We start from the raw sequence: 16444 nt of genomic DNA on the forward strand, positions 1-16444 counted from the left end.
GCACCTGGATTGCTGCTCCCCTGCATGCGTTCCGGTGAGTATGAAATTTTCTTTCAGCTTTGGAAGGACATGGCTATCCTCACTGTGAAGTGATGAGTGTCAGGATCCTTCATCTCTGTATCGACATCGTCTTTGATGATAAACTGGCCTCCTGCTTCCGCCCTCTGCCACCCAAGAGCCACAGAGCAAGACGCAGCAGCAGCTGAGACAGGACAGTCAGGGGACGAGCTCACGCCAAGTCAGTATCCGTGTGCCTCGCTTCCACCTGAACTACTTGTGATTTTCACCAGGGACAGTCTCCGCCCCTCTTATGGAGCCCACGGCCTGGTCTCTTTTAGCATGTCAGATGATGATGAGTATGACCTGTGGTGAACCTTAGGAGTCCATATACACCGCCCCCCACCTCGAAGCGGCAATCTGCCCTGTATAAAGCAAAAAATATCCCATTTGTTTACTCATTCACACAATATAAGAAGTCCCCGTCTCAGAGCAGTGGTCTGCCGTGTTCAGAGCTCACTACAGATATACGCAGCCCCCTCCAACCACCTCAGGCCTTGTATACAAACAGCTTGTATAAGCGCAAAATGCTCCAGTCACTCATTCACACAATCTAAGCTGAGATCCCTAGTTGTCTTTGTGCTATGATTGTTCCACTGTGCTGTGTGCTTGCCCCAGGGAGTGGAACTGGGTTTTATTTTGATGTGAGCCCACCTTTCACTGGAGCACTCCCAATTTATAATTACTCTCGGCATGACTGCCACCTTATTGATATTTGGGCATTATGTTGATGTCATGTGATTTATAAAGCACCAGCACTGCAGTTGCTTTCCTGTCATTCAGGCGCGGTGTTAAACCAGATCCGGTAATTCCTCATTACTGTACTGCCACTTTGCTCTCATCCACTCATGACGACGACAGCAAGACTGTCCGCTCTGTTGTGCCTGTCTCTCACGTCAGCTAAACCCTCCTTGCCCATCTAGCCCATTTTGGGATTTGGCTTTAGTTCTGAAAGCCTTTACATGTTCTCCATTCGAGCCACTCCAGTCGGCATTGCTGAAAGTGCTCTCTTTCAACACAGCGCTTTCGCTTGCACTCGCATGAGTTAAGCATGTTCGTGAAAATGTGCTCTTTCAGTCAGCGAGTCCTGCATGTTTTTTTGGCCCGAGGTTACTGTAGAGTTCCTCTCAAACTAAGAAAAGGTTATGGTCTTAAGGTGCTCTCAACACAGTTCAGGGCCCAGGTTATATCAGCTTTTGCACTGAGTAAACCTGCTGCTGGAGTTGCACTAAAGATTTGTTGGTTAAAAGCAGAGTCTATCTCATTGAATTGTGGATGCGATGGCTTTGGCTTACAGTTCACAGAACATGGAATGCCCTATAGGTGTTCGAGCCCACTCAACAGATTCTATAATCTGACGATTCTTCGCTAGCTTCTCGGATCCTGTCAGTGCAGGAAAGCTAGTTTTATGGTAGGAAGCCCATAACTACTGTTTTGTCAGAAGCTGTTTATTTCTCTCTTCATAAGCGTTCATGTTATTATCATCTTAGAACGTGCTTGCGGCGGACGGATAGGCACAGCCCCTTCTCTTGGGGCTGGTGTTTCAACCAGGTCCACTAGGCTTTTTCATCATTGCAGGGCAGGTAAGTAAAACCTCTGAAACAGCAGGGACATCTGATGTTATGTTATCCTCATATTTATTTCATTGTCACTGCAGTGGTTTAGGTTTAGGCCCCTGACACAGCATGGTTCAACTGCAGTTGATTCTGTGTTAGCAAACTGGGATTCACTGCTTCCTTGTCACTGTTGATAGCGGCTTGATATGCCGCTTGAACAAGCATTATTTGACTTCAGTTGATTGTTAAAGTCCCCCTGTGGTGAAAATCAAACTTTTAATGTTGTTTATATTTCTATGTGGTGTTTTTAAAATGCTTTAAGACAAACTATGTGAAAATTCATAAGTCAACACCATTGCAGAGTATTTTCTCCTTAAAACTGCAGTGAACCAAAGAAGCGGTTTGGAATCGCTTGTGTTTCTGACGTCACAAACTACCTTGTAACCAATCACATCAACGTATGATCCTCAACAAGTGGATCTCTGAGCTGGTGTGAGTGAGTGAAGACTGGGCTAATTTGCATATTCATAGAACCGCGAATACTAAATGAGGCAAGGGTGTAGAGTTAAAGCTGATTTATACTTCTGCGTTGTTTATTTATACCTACGCCGGAGCCTCTACGCTTTAGGCTACACATTGGTTTTCGTTTATACTTCTGCGTTGTTGTCTGCGTTGATGTGCAGTTACACATGGGTGCATGTGAAACCCGAGGGAGGGGTTCTAGCAGACCAATCACATGCTTGCGGTCCACGTAGAATTGACGCGTTATTACATTTTTGGAGAGGTGCACGTCAAGGTATGTCGTAGGCAACACAGCCTATGACGTAGCCACGGCGTGAGTTCGACGCAAAAGTATAAATTGGGCTTTACATTCAAGCTATTTTAAGGCATGAAGAATTTTTTTTGAGGAATTTTTTTTTAAATATGTAATTTTGGTGATCAAATAGTTTTAAGGGTTAAAATGATTGACTACAGGGGCCTTTAAACAGCGAGATCCACTGCTTCCCAATCACTTCGCTCAGAGGCCGGAGGGGTCGCCTGAACGGCACAGTTCAGCCTCAGTTCTGCTACTTCATAAGCGCAGAGATTCGCCGCTTTATTATCATTTTTTCTACGCTGAAAAGTGGTGTCCAGCTACAGTTATTCTCTGATGGCTTCATAAGTGCCAATTTTGTGCACTTGAACGTCATTGGTGGTTGTGTTACAATGGTGTTATCAGGCTTCAGTATTTCTAGATGTTTTCAGGTTTAATTCAGGCTGTTGTCAGTTGCATGTTTACTTTTCTATTGAGAGTAAAACTGTCTAAATCCAGTATAATATATACATATGTTGTTATTTAGTATAAATACTTGGATATTGATTAGTATGGGTAACTGCAATCTAATTTATCTTTCCTTTTTCAATATTATGAACTGTAATGTTCATAAAAATTCATTGGTCAAAATGTGTGGGAACTCTTTTAATGCAAACATAATACCACCAAATTCTACACCTTAATGAAACCTGAAAAATGCTGGCTGATGTATGCATATTTGCATTTACAGTATTTCTCTCTTCTTTTGAGAGTAAAACCAATTAAATCCATGCATTAAATCACATCGGTTAGGAAACATGGTCTTTTGTATGGGTTCTTTATCAAATTTGGATCTGAAGTGAAATCAGAAAATGTGAGTTCTGCAGTATAATGCTGTCTCTATTTGTGCTTTATGAAGTGAGTTTTATGAAATATTTGCCCTGTGGTCCTTTCTTATAAGTTAACTTTTTAGTTTTATATTCTGTAGAAAAAAACATTTGACATTCCTCTGTGGTAACATACCTGGTATCTTATTAAACGTCAGAAAAAGCATTAACATGCGAATACAGGCTAGATAATGTATAATCAGTAAAGACATAAAGTCACGTCTGGACATCATTCCATTGAATGTGTGTATGTGAGGGAGATTATCCACCATCTGTTGTTTAAAAGTGACACACCTGAGAAACTTGACCTTTGACCTCATGGCTGCCACCGAGCATCCCAATGTGTCCCCTTCCCCCACCGCTGAGGTCACATCTCCGCCGACCACCCTGGCCACCACAGATATAGTAGTGCTTGTTATCTACTTCCTCTTGGTTCTGGCTGTGGGCTTGTGGGTAAGTTTACTGAAACAACTAAAATATATCATTTCACAGTGACAAAATGTTACTCCAGTAAATGTGTTACTTATCGCATTTATGGCTTACCATCTTGTATATGGCATATTTATAACCTTTGCTCATCCAACAGTCCATGTGGAAGACCAAGAGGAGCACAGTGGATGGATATTTTCTTGCCGGAAAAACCATGACTTGGTGGCCGGTGAGTAAAAAAGTGATGGTGTCTCCAAAAGAAAACATCAACAAACAAACAAAATAACAAGCTATTACATTTTGCATTAAAAAATTAATATTTTTAGGAACATTATATTCATGAAAATTAGGCATGAATCTGGAGAGATTCATGTTATAAAATACTTTTTTGTTAGATAAAAATAAATCTAGTATTGAAATCGAATTTGAGCCTGTAGTAGGGGTTCGTTTACACGACCACAATGTACAAAAAAATTGGGAAAATGTTCTTCGCTTTTTTTGAAACGGCTGTATTATTCATTCCAGGCCAGTAGTTGGCGATGTCACTTTGTAAAGTAACACTACGCGTCTATAGAGTGAACATGTAATGCACATGACGTCACCATTTTCACAAATTCTTTTAGTTTACAAGTTTACACGGTGACGATAAATGTATCATTTTCAAAAACTTGCACTTTCAGAAGTTTGTGTTTTTTGACTTTCAGGTTTTCAAAACGCAATTGTCGTATAAATGAACGGCCAAAAAACACATAAAAAGTTTTCTGTTTAGTTGTGGTGTAAACGGCCCCTCACAGATCAAATGTAATTTCCAGCTCACATCTTTTCCATCTTCTATCATGTGCAGGTGGGCGCCTCTCTGTTTGCCAGTAATGTGGGCAGTGGGCACTTCATTGGGCTCGCAGGCTCTGGGGCGGCTGCTGGTATCGGTGCCACTGCTTATGAATGGAACGTGAGCACACAATATACAATTTAAGAGATAGAGAGTACATTGATTTGCTGAATATACCACATTATAGAGTGCATTATGGAAAAAGTGAATGTCTCATGTTCATTTGCAGGGCATGCTGATGGTGCTGCTCTTGGGCTGGCTGTTTTTACCCATCTATATTGCATCAAGGGTGAGAAAACAACAGATTTGATACAGTATTACATACATTTAGATCTCAAGCAACAGATTGGATGTTTTTTTCAATTTAAAACCGTAAAACGTTTGGGGTCGGTAAAAATTTTTTCATGTTTTGAAGAAGTCTCTTCTGCTCACCAGGGCTGCATTTATTTGATCAACAATACCGTAAAAACAGTATTGTGAAATATTATTACCATTTAAAATAACTGTTTTCTATTTGAATGTATTTTAAAATGTAATTTATTCCTGTGATCAAAGCTAAATTTTCAGCATTCACCAGTCTTCAGTGTCACATGATCCTTCAGAAATCATTCTTTTATGATGATTTGATGCTTAAGAAACATTATCAATGTTAAAAACAGCTGTGCCGCTTCATATTTTTTGTGGAAACTATGATGATTCTTTGAACATAGTTATTTAAAACTGAAATCTTTTGTAACATTAATTGTTAATGCCTTTATTGACACTTTTGACCAATTTAATGCATCCGTACTGAATAATGTCTTTAAACGTATTTACTGACCCCAAACTTTTGGACTGAAGTGTATACACACGCACACAAATTCTTGTACATCTATCTTTATGAGGACATTCATTGACACAATGCAATCTCTAGCCGCTTACCCTAACCTTACCCATCAAAACTAAGTGCTTAACCCGAACCCGAACCCGAACCCTAAACCTACCCTTAACCTAATTATAACCTTGTCCCTAAAACTAAGTCTTGACCCTCAAACAGGCCTTTAAAGGGGTCTCAGAAAATGAGGACCGGCCAAAATGTCCTCACTTTACTCTCTTTGTCCTCACTCCAATGGTCTAAAACTCAAACTGGTCCTCACAAAGACAGTTGTACAAGTACACACACGCACACACACACACCCACCCACATACAACTGTCTTTATCTAATTGTTTTTGCAATTAGTGTGAATTAAATACAAATGATGTAAATTAGGATTATTTTCCATTTCTTTTCAGGTCACAACAATGCCTGAGTATTTACAGAAAAGATTTGGTGGCATAAGAATACAGTTATTTCTTTGTGTTTTATATCTATTCATCTACATCTTCACCAAAATATCAGTAAGTATGATAAATAAACTTGACTCTGACTTGGTAATCAGCTTTGAATAGATCTGCCTGAGTGTCTGTGTGCAGGTGGACATGTATGCAGGAGCTGTGTTCATCCAGCAGGCTCTGCAGTGGAACATCTACCTCGCTGTGGTTCTGCTTCTCGGCATTACGGCTCTGTACACCATCGCAGGTCAGATATTTTGTTACTCTTGAAGGCTGTTCACACCAAGAACCATAACGGTGTTAGCGTCCACACCAAAGCACGACAACATAAAGACGCCATCTGCCGCTTTAAAGGGTGTTAATAAAGGCCTTCTGAAAGGTCAGAGGTCACTCTTCTGCCAGAACTCGACTCGCGTACGGCAGTTGCCGGAAGCCAGTGATTATAATTTATTAAGTTATAAATATGGATATTTTTCTTATACAAGCGCATCGTTTCACTTCAGAAGGCCTTTATTGACCCCCTGGAGCCGTATGGATTACTTTTATGATGGATGGATGTGCTTTTTTGGGCTTCAAAAGAAGTCATATACACCTAGGATGGCTTGAGGGTGAGTAAATTATGGGATGATTTTCGTTTTTGGGTGAACAATCCCTTTTAATCTCTTTAAATTAGTTGGATTCTGATTGGCTGTCAGAGTTTTTATCGCTCATCGGTTCTGAAAACGATACCAACGATATCGTTCCCTCATGTAGTTAGCGATATGGTTTGGATATCTCTATTCTAATGGAATTGGTTGATTATTGATAGTAAGAATGATTATTTATAGTAAGTTATAGGAGAAACGAAGCTTTTCGAAACTTCAAATGTTGAACCAGTTTCTTTTCAAACTGATTTACTGTTTCGAAGAGCTCGAAATGCCACACAATGGTGATGCAGTAAACTATGGTCGCAAGTTCTGTTGAATTGTGTTGGTAACGAGGAAGTGAACTATGGTTTGCGACCATAGTTCACCTTGGGAAACGCACCCCAGAAAGGTATAAATGCATTGCGATGAAAACTCAGCCCAAACATGCATAAAAACACCTTTTACAAACCAATTGCAAATGTTTTATTGAAAGTGTAGTCTCAAATCGTCTGATACCATGGAATATGAAGTGTCTGTAGTGTATAATATGCTATTTTATTCAATTGTAGGACTTGTTTTGTTTGGTTTATGGAGGGTTTGGTAAATCAAAACTTTTAGTTTTTTATTATATAAATGTGTCATTAAATGTTGACAAATTTATCAAACTGATCTGAAATCAGATAAAAACTATAAACACTGGTTCATGGGTTCACAGAGATCGACATTTCAAAACTATCCTCTTATCTATATTACTGTATATGGACTATCTATCTATATTGATGTTCTAGTATCTATCAATCCATCCAGTAAGAAATTATAGGTCTGTCTAAGTAGGTTTAAGTTTTAGATCTATCTCTAACTTCTCGCTTTAGAAGGTCTATATACCTAGAGTTCAAGTTCTAACTACATAGAATGATGTTCTAGTTCTGTCTAGCTACATCTCAAAAGGTTTCGAAATAGTTACGACTTAACAAAGCCTCATATACTGAAATCATGTGGCTTTGGCAGTTTGAAACATGCTCTGAATCACTGGTCCTAAACAATTGATTAGCAAACGTTTCGAAGATTCATGAAGAAGTGTTTCAAAAGTGGCCATCACTAGTTCTGGTTATCTATCTTGTTGTGAACGGCCCTTTAATCCTAGAAATGAGGAAGTCTTGTAATCTTCTAAACCATATCTTGACTGATTGTTCACAGGTGGTCTGGCAGCGGTGATCTACACCGATGCGGTTCAGACTGTCATCATGGTGGTCGGAGCCTTGATCCTCATGGGCTTCAGTGAGTGACTGCGACAATAATGTTCATGGAAATTTTGAAGCTTCTATGCAATAATAATATACTCTTTTTTGTATAAATTTTTTTTGATGTCAGGTTTTGCAGAGGTTGGGGGATTTCAGGCTGTCCTGGACAAGTACCCTCAAGCTATTCCCTCCATCCGAGTGCCCAACACCACCTGCGGAATCCCTCGTGATGATGCCTTTCACATATTCCGTCACCCTGTGACCTCTGACCTGCCGTGGCCGGGAGTAATCTTGGGCATGTCCATGCCCTCCATGTGGTACTGGTGTTCTGACCAGGTGAGCGACCAGCAGTGTTGATTGAACTTGTTTAAGACACATTACCCATGATGGGTATGATGGCTTCTATATATTTATATTGATCTATCTCTAACTTCTTACTTTAGATTAGAAGGTCTAGATCCAGTTCTAGATTGCTAGACTGAAGTTCTTGATCTGTCTAGAAGTTCTAGTTCTTTCTATCTAGCTACTCTTGTATACTCTAGTGCACTTAGTGCAGTCATATTGAATGTGCACAATACTTTTAAATGTAGCTAAAGCATACTTCTTTTTCACAGGGGTCATTCTAGACTAGTTCTAAACTAGTTTATATCTAGTTTAGAACAACCCTTTAGAACTCTTCTTTAGCAACCACCTTGTAGTCATTCATAAGATCTTAGCAACTGCCTAGCAACAACATACCTTCCAAACATAATATTTTTATCATGACAACTCTGCTGCTGTTGTTGATTATTGCTGGTGTTATAGATTATTGCTGCTGCTGATGCTGATTATTGCTATTGTTGTAGATTGCTGATGCTGATGCTGATTATTGCTGTTGTAGATTGCTGCTGCTGCTGCTGCTGCTGTTGATTATTGCTTATATTTAGATTGTTGATTATATTTTGTTGTTGTTCCTGTGTGCAGGTGATAGTGCAGCGTTCGCTTGCTTCCAAGAACATTCTGCATGCTAAAGGAGGATCTCTGCTCGCCGCTTACCTCAAAGTTCTGCCCTTCTTCATGATGGTGATTCCAGGCATGATCAGCAGGATACTTTACCCAGGTGCACCACTGAAACAAACACCAAAGTTTAAGGCCTCTAAATGTACAGTTTGTTGTATTGAAATGCATATTAACGTGTGTGTGTGTGCGTGTATGAAAACTGTAGACGAGGTGGGCTGTGGAGACCCAGATGTGTGTAAACAGGTTTGTGGGAATCCTGTGGGCTGCTCGGACATTGCTTATGCTAAATTGGTGATGGAGCTCCTTCCCGCAGGTATCACTGAGATTCTTTGATTTCTTTACGTATGTTGGTTGTTTTTTAGTTTCTAGATCTGCTGGCTGAGACTAATTTTTCTTGTGTGTTTGTCCAGGTTTGAGGGGTTTAATGATGGCTGTGATGTTGGCTGCTCTCATGTCCTCTTTGACCTCCATATTCAACAGTTCCAGCACCATTTTCACCATGGACCTGTGGAGAAACATCCGCCGCACTGCCTCCGAGTGGGAGCTCATGATTGTGGGGAGGTGTGACATCAACAAGCTGGTTTACATACATTAGAGTTTAAAGGCAAATTCATCAATTTCTTCAGCCTGTAAAGAGCCTATTTGTATTTAAAAGTAATTGGCCGTCAGAAAGACTCCAATATTAGACAGTCATTAAAATTTGGTTGAAATTGAAAATTGGGTTGATGTAAAAACCCAACGTTGGCTTGACGTCAACCTCCAACATTGGACCTTTTTTAAAATTTTGTTTAGAAATGAAAATTGTGTTGATGCCAAACCCAACGTTGGCTTGACGCCAATGAAATATCAGCATCTACTGATATTATAATTGAATGTTGTGTGGACGTTAACATTATGATATTTGGCAGACATTTGGTTTTGATTAACATACCTCATGACTGTCTGTGTTTGACATCAGTCGTTGAATTTTAGTCCCTTAACTCTTTCACTGACAGCATTTTAAAAAAAAGTTTTTTCATCTTCACAAGTTACATGGCCCCCAGAATGAATGATCTGAACATGATCTATGAATATCTGAACATGCAATATATCAAAATAATAGTGCCTCTACTTTTAAACATACAAACAAAAAACTTTTATTCTAGCTTAATGCATTCTTTTTTATCAACACTTAAATGTGGGTAGGTTTCATTAAAAAAAAGCAACATTTTGAGCAAAAAGCTGAGAAATTGTATTTTTGTCAAAGACTACGTCTGGATCAGATTCAGAACGATATAGGAGTAGATCCATCAACACCCCCAAAAGCTTCACAGTACCTAGTCCTGGGTCGACGATGACATTTCATTCAGTAGCACTACGTGGTTTTGATATATATGCTGTTTAATATTGATGATCACGTTATTTTACATATGCTTCTGCTTACATATTGTGTTTTTATCAGGAGATTCTGATTCTGTACTCTTTCAGAAGATGCGTAATAGCGCCCCCTACCGTATAACAGTGAAAACACGGAAAGCCGGAAGTTTCTGTCAATGGCGGGAAAAGAGTTAATAACACAACTTAAAACCAATGTCAGCTGTGTCGGTATTCTTTGTCAAATTGATATTGAACAGAACTTAAATTAAACCAAATATTAATGTCTTATAATGTTGGTGGCCCACTGGATAGTTAGAAGCTGTTAACCTGTAAAATGGGCTTTATGCACAGCAGCACTACTTCCTGAACTTCAGCCAGCTCTTTGTTTCCTGTCTGCCATTATTGGACAAACTGATTAATCCAGGTGTGCCTGACCTCAGTTACAATAATCAGACACACCTGGATTAATCAGTTTGTCCAATAATGGCAGACAGGAAACAAAGGAGCTGGCTGAAGTTCAGGAAGTAGCGCAGCTGTGCATAAAGCCCATTCTCTTTTGGTCGAGCTTTTGCTTTTGGCAAATTAATCTAGTATTGTCATTATACAAATACTTATATTTAGCTCTCTGGTAAAGTCAGCTGTTTCAACTACTGTGTATGTGTGTTTCCATGTCAAAGAGTGTTTGTGTTGGTGTTAGTGGTGGTGTCAGTGCTGTGGATTCCTCTAGTTCAGGCCAGTCAGGGTGGGCAGCTCTTCATCTACATCCAATCCATCAGTATGTACCTGCAGCCCCCCATAACGGTCGTCTTCCTTGCGGGATGCTTCTGGAAACGGACCAATGAGAAGGTACAAAACCGATCAAGCACTGAAATGGGTTTTTTTCTTCCTTTTTAATGTTTTCATCAAATTTTTAAACGTATTCATTAGTAATTTATGTAAATTCACACTCATATCATGGGTTAAATTAAAAATAAAGTAATATCACAAGCACTGTTGGCTGTTTTGCCATAGAAGTCACAGTGGATATCAAGACCAACAACACGATTGATAGTGTGAGGTATTAAAGACCGTAATTTTGCCGTATGCTTTGTCTATTTTTGCTCCACCAACAAAAATAGTTCAAAAGCGAAGCTACAGCAGAAGTGTTGTGCTGCGCAACAGACAGGAGTGAGTTCCTGAATTAATCAATGTTTGAACAGTCGGTTCAGTGAATGAATATATAATGACTCACTCATATAGATGGTAGTTGTGTCTCAAATGACCTACTATACACTATGAACTTATACTATGTAATGTGTAATATGGAAGCCCATTTCTGCCAAAAAAAAAAAAAAAAAAGCTTTGGAAAATCATAAATGTAGTTAAAGGTTATAATTATGGTTAAAATTATGACATACTAAATCATAATTATAAAAGCGAAATGACAAAAAGTCTGACATTCATTTTTTCAATTGACTTGTCTCATAATTTCAATTTTCATTTTCATCATCTCATAATCGACTGTCATAATTTTGACTTTTTGTCATAATTATGACTTTTTGGCCTGGTTTCACAGACAGGGTTTAGATTAAGCCAGGACTAGGCCTTAGTTCAAATAGGACAAATGTACCTTTTGAAAAAAACAACAACATAAAACTGCTGTGAATCTTGAGACAAAACAATGGCAGTGACATATTTTAAGATTTGTCAGTTCAAGTCTCTTTCAGTTAAAACAGCTCAAACATGCATTTTAGTCTGGAACTATCTTAAGCCTGGTCTGTTATCTCATAATTATGACATTGTTATAATTATGAGATTAAAAAGTTGACATTGACACTGTCACAATTTAGACTCTTTATTTCATAATTTCTGCTTTTATCTTATAATTATGACAGCATGTCATTAACTTTTTATCTCATAATGAACTTATCTCATAATTACAACACTGTCACAATGTCGACTTTTTAATCTCATAATTATGACTCACAATTTAGACTCTTTATCTCGTAATTTCTGCTTTTATCTTAGAATTATGACAGCATGTCGTCAACTTTTTCATCTCATAATTACATTTTCACAATGTCAACTTTTTAATCTCATAATTATGAGTCACAATTTAGACTCTCTATCTCATAATTTCTACTTTGTCATGTCAACTTATCTCATAATTATGACTTTTTATCCTATAATTATGACAGCATGTCATAATGTCAACTTTTTATCTCATAATTTTCACTTAGTGTCTCATAATTTCTACTTATGTTATTATTGATCTTTTAACCTCCATAATGTACTCTTTGTCTAGTATATGAACTTTATAAGGTCACACACTCATACAGCACTTTATATACAGTGCATTCCTAATTAGTTTCTGAGGTATTTTATTAATATATATTATCAATGAATTATAAACACATGAACTGATTTCTTTTCTCCTGTGACGTTGGTGTAGGGTGCATTCTGGGGTCTGATAGTGGGCATGTTGGTGGGCTGTATAAGGATGATCCTGGATTTCGTCTATCCTACACCGCTGTGCTATGAGAGCGACACCAGGCCTGACATCATCAAATATATTCACTTCCTGTACTTCTCCATCATCCTCACTCTCCTCACACTCATCGTGGTGGTGTGTGTTAGTCTGGCTACAGAGAAGCCCAAACCAGAGCAGGTAAACACACACACACACACACACACACACACAGTTTGCAATTTCACAAAAAACATACTTTGTACTCAGAAATGTCTTTTCATAAACCTTGAGAAAACACACACACGTCCGTTAAAAAGGGTTTGTTATTTTGCAGATCAGTCGTTTGACGTGGTATACACGCTTTGATCCTGTGAAAGAAAGCGAAGAGGTTGTGGCTTCAGATCTCTACACGATCGAAGGCGCTACACAGAACACAAAAGACATGGAAAATGATGCCTATCAAATGAAAGAAGGTACTTTTTCCAGTTCACATGCATTATTTTGTGATTTAAATTAAACAGGGACAGAGAAGTCTCAGTATGCTTTAGGATACATAATACATACATGCAATGGTTTGCCAAGGTGTTGTAAATTGTCAAGTTTATCCTGATTTATTCTTAAGTTTTATGCTTTTTTTATTTATTTTTTGACTTTAATAGTCCAGTTATCCAGAAGAGGGAGACAAAGTCATTTGATAATTTAAGTGTTTAAATGAGGGGAGGAAATAACAAAAATCCGAGTAATATGAAAAATTTGACCATGAAATATAAGCATATGACACCAAAAAACATTGACATCACACTTAATATCTGAACTTAATCTCGTTAAATCATAATATGTTATAATTATGACATACTAAGTCATAAATTTGAGAAGTCATTTGTGTCAATTTCGACAATCTAATTTGTCATAATTTTAACTTTATCTCATAATTATGTCATAATTTAGACTTTTATGTCATAGTTTTAACTTTTTGTCTGTTAACTTTCTATTTCATAATTTTTTACTTTTTGTCATTCTTTTAACTCCAAAAAACACTTAATATTTGAATGTCATTGCATTACATAGAAATCACAAAAGTGGCATCTGCAAACAAATGGCATGGGCCATTTTTTGGGGGCAATGCAAGTGTCTAAATGCATTTGGCAGGCAATATAAAATGCACAATACATCATGTATATTCATGCAGGTCACACTTCAGAAATGTTTAGTTTGAATCTGACATGTAATTCTGAGTGCTGTGTTTCTCCCCAGACTCCTGTAGGTCTGTGTCCAGTGAAGCGGGTTCCTCTAAACTCAAATCTGCTCTGTTCTGGATCTGTGGAATGGAGAAGCAGAAAGAAGAGAAGCCCATGTCTCCTCCTCCAGAGACTCCGATGTGTTCCCTCGAGGAAGATCCCTGTATGAGACACCTGGTAAACGCCAACCTCATCGTCTGTATGTCATTGGCTGTGTTTCTCATCGCCTACTGGGCATAGTCACTTGTCCTTTATCATGGATTGTTTAGTGTGACTGCTGTTAAAGTAAATCTTCACTGAGTATGTAATTAATAAATGACCGGTATGCTTATTTATTTAGCAATCAGTTTTTACTTGTTTGATAAAGACATTAAATTACAGTTTAAAGGTAGGGTAGGCAATTTCTGAGAGGCTAGCTTTGAAAGCATGAGATCCCACCCTCCCTTCAGAGCGTCTCCAAAGCCACGCCATAGTGTCGCCCAGATCCGGCCCACATCCGGTACGCCTGGAATCCACATGTACCAGATGTGGCCCGGATCTATGTTGCTGTCTGGGTCAGAGCAGAGTCTGCACAGCATCACAAGAGACGCCGTTAAATTACCTCATGTCTCAAAGCAATGATTGGATGTACATTAATCTACCACATTTAATATTTAGACCACTTCTATTATTGATTGCTATCAGGATGTGAAGAGAGTTTCAACCAGTATAACGAAAAGTGTTTATGAAAAACATTGCCTACCCTAGCTTTAACTAATATGTAAACTATTTTGTCCTTCGATGTTTCTGTAAATTAAACAGTGTTTAAAAAACAACTTTTGAGATCAAATTTGCTTCTGTAATCAAGCATTTTATTAGATATATAATCAGAAAAAAGTGTGTGTTGGAAAAAATGAATTTTTACAACATTTGTTCATCTGAGGCACTGAAGAATGTGAAGAACAAGAATTCAGAGGCAGGAAATGTGCACACAGATATACAAAAGGGGGATAAACAGAAGAAAAAAAAAATCAATATGTACAATTAAGAAAGCACATTAAAGAGAACATAACAACAGAAATAAAATGCATAAAGGAATGACTTTTGGCTTTCTAGCTGACGGTTCCTGAGCTTGACAGATCCATAAATCCTTTCATTCACTCGTTCACATTAATGTTGTCAGTGCTGTTTGTGCATTGCATACAACATGATGAAACAAACCCCTAAAGCTCTGACACAGGATCTTTTTAAAGAGCGTCTTTGGTCATTTTGACAATGAACTATTTCATAATATGTGCAGGGTTTATTTTAGTGGATCAAAAACTGTGGGTAGATGAATCTGATAAATTGATATTGGTATCCTCCACTAAAAAAACCACCTTGTGAAACACAATTACCTTTTTTTTTTAAAACAAATAAACTAATAGAAAACTGACTATAATGCCATAATACAGTCAGTATTGCACCCCAGGACAAATACTTAAAAATACAAATCACACGTATCAAATGAATTGTATCTGTATAATCATTATTTTTCATTGCGTCAACCTCATTTCAATCCAAATTTTCTATTTCTTTTTTTCACTCAAGTATTAAAAGAGAAAAGGAACAATTAAAATACATTTGAATAAATGACATTCACCATGATAACCAACATAAACATGAAGTGAAGTGTGGAAGATCAGCCACACAAACTCAGTGATTTGCACATATATGTCGCTTGTTACACAAAACTCAAAGACATTCATATTTGATATTTGAACCCAAATCAGATTTATGCCATTTGCGAATGAAATCAAGATCGTAGAGCATGTTAATATGTGCGTACTGATTTCTTCCCGGCTTACGGTTACAATGAGCCAGCATTGTGAGGACAGAGGGACTCCAGGAAGCCTCTAGACTGTTTTTGTTTCATGTATTTTGTGTAAGTGGGACTGTTTCTGCAGGGGCTAAAGGTTAAGTGGCTATGTTCGGAATAGCATACTACTATACTACTTTTACTGTATGTATACTTTGCATACTTTCTGTATGCTTAGAATATACCCAGATGACCTACTATATATGCACACTGTGCTGGGTGCTGTATCCCATAATGCAATGCGTCAACTTGACCTTCCATTTCCAGTGTCGTTTGGACTAGAACTGTTATGACTCATTATTTGATCACGCTTCCAAAAGTTAAGACATGTTTTACTTGAAGAATGCTTAACTATTTATTCATGAGGTAACCGGTATATAAAGAGGTCATGTGACAATGTTTGTTTCATGTCGGATACGTTCACATCCTTAAAAACGGTAGGAATATACGGTGCAGTATGCTAGTATTCCATTACGAACATAGCTTTCGATTGGCTGTGTGAAGACTTGACTCCGCCCACCTCACAGGGCGGTGTTTTCTGATTGGTGTTCATCCTCTGAGAGTTTTTCCACAGATTCATCCTCAAGCTCCGGGACAAGATCCAGCCCTGGTCCCGTAAAAGATTTCTCCTCTCCATCTCCATCTGTGCAATCATAATGCATAGTTTAAGTTTTTAAAAGAAAATATTTTAGCATCTTTCCACCAAAACTAAATTTCATAAAACCTGCCCTTCAGGGAAAATAAGCAATATTTGTGAAACCAAGAATGTATAATTGAACAAAGAAGCACTTGAATGTATTTTGGATGTCAAAATGCATGTTATAATCACTAACAT

The 16444-nt window shown here is 38.1% G+C and overlaps 2 protein-coding genes across 5 annotated transcripts in view; one reads left to right on the forward strand and one right to left on the reverse strand.

Annotated features, from left to right (window-relative positions):
- The first annotated feature begins 3921 nt into the window (after positions 1-3921).
- slc5a11 (solute carrier family 5 member 11) lies at positions 3922-14515 on the forward strand. The gene is made up of 14 exons (XM_084132189.1): positions 3922-3951; positions 4567-4671; positions 4781-4840; positions 5825-5929; positions 6005-6110; positions 7687-7767; positions 7861-8066; positions 8694-8829; positions 8935-9042; positions 9140-9290; positions 10763-10931; positions 12517-12732; positions 12869-13007; positions 13789-14515. Exons 1-14 carry the CDS (start codon positions 3937-3939, stop codon positions 14010-14012), a joined length of 1821 nt encoding a protein of 606 aa, XP_083988315.1. The 5' UTR covers positions 3922-3936; the 3' UTR covers positions 14013-14515.
- An 86-nt stretch (positions 14516-14601) lies between these two features.
- Positions 14602-16444, reverse strand: part of arhgap17b (Rho GTPase activating protein 17b) — a 35988-nt gene continuing 34145 nt past the window's right edge. For all 4 annotated transcript variants that reach the window (XM_084132169.1, XM_084132170.1, XM_084132167.1 and 1 more), the window contains one exon: positions 14602-16252. In XM_084132169.1, the coding sequence (XP_083988295.1) occupies positions 16131-16252 (122 nt within the window). In that variant the 3' untranslated portion in view covers positions 14602-16130. The remainder of the gene's footprint in view (positions 16253-16444) is intronic.

This window comes from Abramis brama (assembly GCF_963993115.1).
Source record: "Abramis brama genome assembly, chromosome: 1".
In the NCBI taxonomy this organism is placed as follows: domain Eukaryota; kingdom Metazoa; phylum Chordata; class Actinopteri; order Cypriniformes; family Leuciscidae; genus Abramis; species Abramis brama.